Genomic DNA, 9,328 nt, shown 5'->3' on the forward strand with positions numbered 1-9,328 from the left:
CACTTTTTACAACATCCTCTAACCTCCACGATCTTCTATGTCCCCAGGGATCCAAACAGCCCACGTGGAGGTGCGACAGTAGCGTCTCAACCGACTACCCCATCACCGTCACCACCTGCGTCCTCACCAAGTTTGGCAACGCCGTTGCTGACCCCACAGATCCAACCAATCATCGAGATCCACCGACCACCTCACGTGATCCCTCAGGGACACCATCAACCAATCCCGCTCCACCCAACTGCAGCCATGTTGGGTCCAGCAGCTACAATCCTGACCACTCCACCCGCTGTAATGCTCAACCCTTCTGCTGCTGCAACCATCTTGGGTTCAGTCCCTGGTGTCCTATCAGCATCCAGACCAGTCGTCCAGGTTGAATCAGGGAACAGTGGAAATGCAGAGATCCTGGACTTCAGCACCAAAGGCAGGAAGAGGTGTAGAAGACGGGATGGCGGTAGGGACAGCGGTGAAGACGTCGATAGCGAAGAAGATGCAGAATCAGACATGGACCAGGAATCTATAGAAGAAGAAGGTGGTGTCCTTAACTTGAGTAAACCAACTACGCCTCAGGTTGCTACCCTAGACCTGAGCAGTCCTCTAGACTTGAGCGTGAACAGGAGAAAACGACAGAGATTGGCAAGTTCTGAGGACATCTCCGTGTCAACTGTGCCGGGAACCGCTAGTCAAACACCACAGAACCTCCACGTTGGTGCCAGTACCCCAACCACGTCAATGTCACCGCTTGCATCGCTAGCATCATCTATAGCCAGTCACCTCCTCCCACATAGGCGGTCCTCTCAACAGGGAAGATCGGAAGGATTCAAACAACCTCCAACACCGTGGTCTACAGGAGCGACACCGGTACAAACAGCTCAAACCCTCCCTTACCCATTCTATCAGAGTTCAAAGTCGGCTCAGACCCACCACCATCATCATCAAACTCCCACCACCCAGTCCAATTCTCTCAGGCAATCCTCGCCGGATCCGTGGAACGGTAAGGTCAAAGGTAGTATGACCAGCTCACCTGGGTACAACATGTCATCATCTGTCGCACCCAGTGATGCGTCTAAGGCCTTAGAGAAGATGAGTGAACTTAGCAAGCTTGGAAGTGATTCGGTTAGGGATGATGCAGCTGCCCTTTCGTACTTACGCCAGCACCAAAGTACTGGCGCAGGTTCTACCGGTGGCGGTTCAGTATCTTCCAGACAGAGTGCCTGGCAATCTCACTGGCTATCCAAAGGAGCAGAGCAGGCGAGAGACGTCCTGAAGTGCGTTTGGTGTAGACAAAGTTTCCAGTCACTCTCAGCTCTCACCGTACATATGAAAGAAGCCAAGCACTGCGGTGTCCAGGGAATGCCCCAGGGTCAAGTTCCGGTCAGCGTTGCCATATCCACATCGCAGTCATCGCAACAGCAGTCATCAACGGTTCAGTCGACGTCTAATATGTCCGGGAACCAAGGAGGGGCTCCTGGCGGTTCCGGAAATACGTCTTCAGGAAACCAGCAGGGTGGGAAAGATCTTAGTTTGCTCATTAAGGAAACAATGCCTCTTCCTCGGAAGTTGGTCAGGGGTCAAGATGTTTGGCTGGGCAAAGGGGCTGAGCAGACGAGGCAGATATTGAAGTGTATGTGGTGCGGGCAGAGTTTCAGATCACTTGCTGAAATGACCTCACACATGCAGCAGACCCAGCATTACACCAACATAGTCTCACAAGAGCAGATCATATCCTGGAAGTCAGCAGACGATCGGGGTGGTTCCGGAGGAACTGGAGGATCTGGAGGAGGCACTGGAGGGGGAGGTGCTGGAGGTAACTCCAATAGCAACACTACTGGAGGCTCATCTGGTAACGCCGGCTCGCAAGGAGGTCACGTCACGGCCGTTTTGACCTGTAAAGTCTGCGATGAGGCCTTTGGAAGCCTCAAAGAACTGTCCAATCACATGGTTAAGAACGCCCACTACAAGGAACACATAATGAGGAGTATAACAGAAGGCGGAGCGGCGGGTCAACTTGGCAACAGTGCTCAGGCTAGGAGGAGAGGTGGCTCGGGAACTGGCAACAGCGCATCGGCAATAGCAGCAAGGGAAAAGAGGAAGAAATCTCTCCCGGTCAGAAAGCTTCTAGAACTGGAACGAGCTCAGAACGAACTGAAAAACGGTGGAGGAGATGGGAAGTCTGGCAATATGGCAATGTTGGCGAACCCGGGAGGTGGCAGGATTACTTGTGAGAAGTGCGGAGAACGTATAGAGACCGCCATGTTTGTAGAGCACATTAGACAGTGTGTGGGAGGCAACGTTACCAGCTTGAACCAGCAGAGAAATCTACTGAAAAGTGCTCTGATGAGTGAAGTCCAGGAAGCCGCAGCAGCAGCAGCCGCGGCTGGAGCCAGGACTCCAGATGGCAGCACCCTTCCACCTCCACAGAGACCAAATCTCAAGATCTCCACCCCGGACAAGTCAGAAAATACCGGTTCCTCGAAGGGGGATAACCCATTAGGTTCGGGTGGTCTCCCCGGATCGTCGCCATCCGTTCTGAACGCGATTGAAAAGCTAATTGAGAAGAGTTTTGACTCCAGGATGAGGCAGGGATACGCGGGTGGTATGGCAGCTGGAGGAACCGGTAACATCGCTCCAGGTACCCAACCAATTGGCTCAAGTATCTTAAAGAGGTTGGGTATCGATGAGACAGTCGACTACACAAAACCACTGGTAGACCCACACACGATGAACCTTCTAAGGGGTTACCACGCCTATGGCCAGTTTGGTGGGCTACTAAATCCTGTAGCACAATCCGGAACAGCGGGCAAAAGAGAGCGAAGCGGTAGCGAGAGCAGCTCAGTATCAGATAGATGTGGCGGAGGAGGTTCTGTCACACCTCCCGAACGGCGACAGAAGAGTCTAACCCCACGTTCAACCCCTGAAGCACTTCAGTCCCCACCGGTATCAACCCCTTCTGCCGTCAACCAAGCAAATTCTACCCCACCCACTTCACAGCCGGCTACGCCAATTACCTCAGAGGAAAAACGTGAGAAGAAGGATGATGTTGTCAGTAGCGAGGATGAACCGGACAAGGAGATCTCTACAAACGTCTCAGCAGAAGGGGAAAAGACCTGCGAAGAAGAAGAAAACCGCACTCAGGAGGTCAAGGATTCTGTAAAGGTCGACAGTAGAGATACTGATAAGGAATCCGATCCTGAGGTCAAAAAGGAGGTTGAGGAAGAGGTCAACAGCGAACGTGACCCTGAAGAGGCTGAAGGTGAACAGGACAATGAAGAACACACGGAGAAAACAGTTCCTGAAGACAAAGATGAGCCCCGGACACCAAAGTCTTCCAAGTCTTCTGAGGATAGGTCAAAGGTTGACATAAAGACTGAAGGGAACCAGGAGGTCAAAGTTGAGGTAGATGGGGAGAAGGACGATGATTCCTCCAAGGGCAGCCCAAAGGCTCAGGCAGCTGGTAGTCTTGGTGCTTTATCTTCAATGTTCGACAGTCTATCTGGTGACAACCAGAGTGGTGGACAGGCTACATCTTCCGGTTCTGCAACTGGAGTTACCACCTCACACCCACTTGCAGCCCTTCAGAAACTTTGCGACAAGACGGAATCACATCACAACCACTCAGGGTCAGCTGGTCACCAATCCGTACTAGCCAGGTCACCTAGTGTGGGGTCAACCAGCTCTACTCTGAACGCAAACTATCCTTCATCCTCAAACACATCTCCTAGTAACCCTGGAGCTATCTTGGCATTCAGTTGGGCATGCAACGATGCTGTAGTTAGCGATTCCCTTCTAAAGTGCGCCTTCTGTGAGACTCCGTTCGTGTCCAAGGGTGCTTACAGGCATCATCTTTCAAAGATGCACTTCGTTAAAGATGGACAGTTGCCAGAACCGTCCCCTCAAGGGTCAGGGAGTGGTGGTCAGTCTGCTCAGGATGTTGGGAATTCTAGTACGGGTGGTAGGAACGAGGTTTCGTCACCTAAGAACCAGGCGTCTGCCGGTGGCAGTACCGGCCCGGAAAGCAGAAGTCCACAGGTATCCACGACACCTCCTGGAACTAGCTCTTCCGATGAAAGTCCGCATTCGAAATTTCTAAAGTATACAGAACTAGCGAAGCAGCTTTCAAGCAAGTATGTTTGAAAGCCAAAAAAGTTGGATTAAGATCTGTTTAATCTCGTATCCAATTTTTTATTGGCCAACGTTCTGCGTGGAATGATGCCATGTTTTCGGGTGGGGGGATTTTGGATGAACTGAGGATTACTTGTGCCTGTGTCTTTGACAGAATCTTGACTGCCTCGTTGACTACTAGTTCCTCAATTGACCCCTTTGACCCCAAAATGTTGGCTATTGGATCTCTTCGTATTATTCTCAATTTGATCTCTTTAACTTTTGTTATTTTTTTGAAGTGTGTTCTCGTCCAATACGGACTCTAACTGTGGACAAAAGTTGTCTTGGGGGCGAACGTTTTTGTTGGCAGAGGTTGTGTTTTGTTGGAGCGGAAATGTTGTCCAACACCCTCTCAGGCGTTACTTGAAAGACGACATGCTTCCAGAACCGATATTACACCGTAGAAATGTAATACCCCTAAGAAAATAGTATCGGCATCTACACACAAGTGGCATAAATTAGGTCTGGCGTAACGTGTGACGCGTTACGCGTTAGGTACAACGCGTTATGCGTTAGCCTTCACGCGTGACCTGTGACAAAAGACAGTAATCGTGACGTGACGACCAAAAAAAAAGAAAAAAAGCATTGAAGTCACTTCTCTCACGGCCATATTTAAAAAATAAAGAACGCTATGCGTTACGTATAACGAGAGAAGGGGTGTTTGGGTGTGTATAGATGGAAAAAAGTGACAGACGACTGTGCGAAGGTGTGAATTATTCATTGTTCCTCTGAGCCTTTTGACGACGATCGGGCGTTACATACGAATCAATTGAAGGCTGATAAATGAATTGAAAACGATTTAGGGAATCGTCAGAAATAGACCTTAAATTGCTCTATTTAATTGTGATTCGAGTGCAATAATAATGTTTAAGGGATTAAATATAAATTGTAATTAATCGCATCCGTTTGTCGGTTGAGAATCGACTGTTACGGTGGATAATCGCCAGCGCAAAATTATGCACGGGCGATTCTGAAGTATACGTGAAGACCCGTCTTCAATTGTTCTTAGTTGTCTAGGCAACCGAATATGTGTGTGTGTGTGATTGTGAGTGTTGGGATAACTGTGGTAACGGTAGCGTTCTGTTGATTTGAAGACATCGAGTTAACCAACAATGGTTTTGTCGTCACGACGATGGACTCCCGAAGTGTGGTGCTGTGTAAGCTGTGCTTGTCACGTTCGATGAGGAACACCCTGGCGTGACCCTTTGTTGCTAGTCACCGTGGAAACTCCTATGGTGTCTGGTTTGGCTCTTCTGGTGATTTGGTTCGGTTTTTTTCTACCGGTCATTTGTGTCATGCAAAAAGTTTGGCAGAGGTGAAAAAGTTGTAAGCGGGCCAAACACCTGTCGAGTGGTTTGTAGTCATGGTAGTGACCTTGAGCGTGACTGAATGGGATAACGTTATATTGTATCGTGACGTCAACGGGTCAACTTGCATTATTCAACTTTACTGAACTGACTCTAAATTAACTCTCCCTTCCACTTGATCAACTTTGCGGTGCCGTTAAATAGTAACGATTGTCACGCACCGTTAATTGCGTAAGTTACACCAGCGTTACGTTACGCGTTACGCATTTCTAGGTGGTGAGAAAACGTGCACGAACGGTTTGTGGAGTTACAGAGCTGCGTCACGGTGGTTTCCTCGGGAATAAAAGTGCGTTACATGAAATTACATTTGCTCACTAGATGTTTTCTTTTCATCTAGTTGTGTTGGTGTGTCCTCTGTGCGTTTGGCAAGCCTGTTTTAATGGGGTCAATGATGGAAAAGACAGATGTCCTGATGCTCACACTAAGACTCAATTTACCTCCGTAAAGAATGAAGAACGTATTATATATATATTTAAATGAATAAATATATATAAATATGTTTTTAAAAAAACATGATCTTCCTCAAAAATATTTGGCAGTATTAATTTTTTTAAATGTTACAAATGTTTTTTTTTCGTTTTTTCTCAAGATCTGTGTGTGATAAAAAAATTGTGTGTGCGTGCGTGTGTGCGTGTGACTGGTCTAATATGTATGTCTAAGATGGACTGGGAGTTGAGTAATTGGGGTGAAGTGTTTGAGAAACAATGGTGGCAACTTTATATACGTAAAAAACTGTTAAAAGAAACAGAACGGAAAGATAAAATTTCAATTGTACATTTGAAAATTACTTTAAGAAATTTCAGGACGCATAAGGCCATGTGAGAATGATATGCATAAAAAAATAAGGTTTTTTTCCGTAAATTTCTCTTATTTTGGAACAATTTCAAAAAGTTCTCCTCCAGACAGAAAAATTTGTCGGCCATTTTGTGGACTCGGTGACGTCATCGCGTCGTCATACAAGATGGCGTCCGAAATTATTTTTCCGTTTTCGTATTACGTAATTACAGCTTTGAAAACTGTTTTATTGGTATTCATTCCCTGTTAAACTATCGCTGTAAATATATATATATATATATATATATATATATATATATATATATATATATATATATATATATATATAAATCAAAATTATTTCCTATTTAATATCAATTTCCATTCATAAAATCCGTTTTTTTTATGGTCTGAATTCGTCAGTTTGTTACGTTTCGCAAAAAATTAGCAAAATTTTGTTCGCGCATTGGATTGAGCCACGTGTCCGCGGTTTCCTAGCAACGCACGATCGTGCCAATCAAGATGCGGCAGGCAACATGGCCGCCGGCGCAATGTTGATTAGGATTTGGAAAACTAAATTGACTGGAATCTAAAGAATTTGAAATCCTAAATTAAATCAAAATTATTTCCATTTAAATATGTAATTTCGATTCATATAATCCGTCTTATCTGGTCGAATTGCATCATTTTTTTCGTTTCGCACAATAAACAATATTTCCTCCGCGTATTGGTTCGAGTCACATGTCCGCGGTTGCCTAGGAACGCCCTCAAACAAGATGGATGCATGGAAAAACATGGCCGCCGGCGCAACGTCGATTTGGATATTTTGAAAAAAAATAGGTATTAACATATTTGAATATTTAAAATACGAGCTCTCAGTTGTACATAATTATAATTTATTTGTTGATTAAATTAAAATATTCCAATATTTTCTTTTGAAGAGAAATGTTGGGAAGAAATTGAATGATAGAGAAAGTGTGTTTTTTGGCTTTAAACGCTCAAAATGGCAGTCTTTTTTATGTTCAATTTGTAAATATTATTAAAATATGCTTAAAAACTATTTGAGACTATTTGCTTTAGAAACCGGATTAAAAAAAAATTGCAATGAATTTAAAAAAATTGACGATTGGATGAATGAATAAATAAGGAAAAGGAGGACATTTAAAGGAGGATTTTTTTTAAATATATCATATTCGAAAAAATTGAATAAAAAAATAATGAATTTGGCATAGGCGTTGAGATTTAAAAAAAATATTTGATTTAAAAAAAATTTGTTTTGTTTTTTTAAAATAATAATCAATTTTTAAAAGAATGATAAATAGCATTTTAGAATTGAACACAGTTGAATATAAAAAAACAAGACGAAATTTAAAATATGGTTACAATCGTAGGTAATTATTATTGAGGAAAAAAATGAAATTTTGTTTTTTTGCGGTGGTGCCAACAATATTTTAAAAAACCGATTCCGGAACCGGTTTATCTGAGACATAGGTATTTATTACGTATACCTATCAAAATCCTTGAAGACTTGAAGAATAAGAAGACGTATTAAACTCATGTGAAACCTATTGTATCCATTATAATGCTGTGATTTGTATTTGAAGCATGGTATTGAAAACAAAAATTTTTTTTGGTGGGTCTAAAATGACGTCAGCAAACATATTTGCCTGAAGGAACGGACTCGGTGGACTTTTTCTCTCAAAAACAAAAACCTCGGCCGCCATTTTGTTGGTCGTCATGGCAACGTAACAAGATGGCGACCGGCGTTGCGTGAAGTATTCAACTAAGTTTCGTTTCCCGAACGTGTTTTTGAATTAAATGATTGTTAAACGTGCTTAGAACTTCAACTGATTTCATTCACGTATGTATTACGAGGTTGTCCTACTGATTTGGAAATTTTTACTGTAATTAAGAAGGCTTTTTGAAGTTATATATAAAATTTTTACTCTCCCCGAATTTATAAAAACCATTCGAAAAATTTATGTTTTCACGTTTACACATCGTCATGGTGACCAAACAAACGTTGAGACATGGAAACGTGGTTATTATGATCCGTAGATTTCAATGTTTTTATACGCCTTACTAACGTTTCGACCAAATTCTTTCAGGTTCTTGAAACAATATTATTTTGATCCAATTTCCATTCTGTTTATAAATTAAAACCAATGTTTTTGTGAAGGATATTAATGTAAAATTAATTAAATTAGAATTCTTGGAAAAGTTGAACAATTGTCCGCCATTTTGTGTCCGCGTCGTTAAGGTAAACAAACAAAATGGCGGAATTCTTTTGAAAATTTAATTGAAAATCAAATTAAATGAGAGAAATTTCATATTTTCAATTATCATATATTCTTCCCGACGCATTGTAACTTCTACATCATGTTAAATGAAATTCTACTGTATAATTTTGAGTGTAAATCATTTATTTTACATGAAATAACGTCTTTAACTACATGATACACATGATCGATTATTTGGCGATTGATCGATATCTCGGTTAAGTCGATTTTTTGCGAGTATATCAAGAAAAACCTGAAGTTCTCGGGAAAACCTCGGAAACAGTTTTACCTGTTGTAACCTGCCTTATGCAAATAATATTCGACTATATTTTTTATGTAGGGCAATATTCGCAATTTTTTGCGAACTTTTTTATTTTTTATTTCGTTTAATTTTTTTGTAATAAAGTTTATTTATTTATTTCAAATTCCCGTAAATGTACTTAAATTATACATTTGATACACGCTTTGGCAGAAATTTTTAATTATTATTATTATTTTCTGTGTACGTGTGCGGAGAAATGAATATAAAGTTTTCAATACAAATCGGTAAAAATTTATATTTTTTACAGAGTTTTTGCTTATTTTTTTGTTTAATTATATCAGGCAGGAATACCTTTTTTTAAGTTGTTTTTGTTAAAACAACTGAATATCATTCGCATTTGTTCTTATCCTTTCATTTATTTATGCATAGTTACATGATTTTAAAAAACAATTTTTTATTTTATTTTTGGAAAATATTCACGAAAAAAA

At 42.0% G+C, this 9,328-nt stretch overlaps 1 protein-coding gene across 1 annotated transcript; it reads left to right on the forward strand.

The window, feature by feature from the left end:
- Nucleotides 1-246: 246 nt before the first annotated feature.
- Nucleotides 247-5,043, forward strand: LOC139691696 (protein tiptop-like). Its single transcript, XM_071589540.1, has one exon. It carries the CDS (start codon nt 247-249, stop codon nt 4,129-4,131), a length of 3,885 nt encoding a protein of 1,294 aa, XP_071445641.1. The 3' UTR covers nt 4,132-5,043.
- The last annotated feature ends 4,285 nt before the right edge of the window (nt 5,044-9,328 follow it).

The sequence above is a fragment of the Hetaerina americana genome, unplaced genomic scaffold, assembly GCF_022747635.1.
Source record: "Hetaerina americana unplaced genomic scaffold, ioHetAmer1.1.p SCAF_39, whole genome shotgun sequence".
Lineage (NCBI taxonomy): Eukaryota > Metazoa > Arthropoda > Insecta > Odonata > Calopterygidae > Hetaerina > Hetaerina americana.

Bases quoted from the DNA above. Each gene is read 5' to 3' on its own strand.
- LOC139691696 (XM_071589540.1), top strand. From the start codon at position 247: ATGTTGGGTCCAGCAGCTACAATCCTGACCACTCCACCCGCTGTAATG.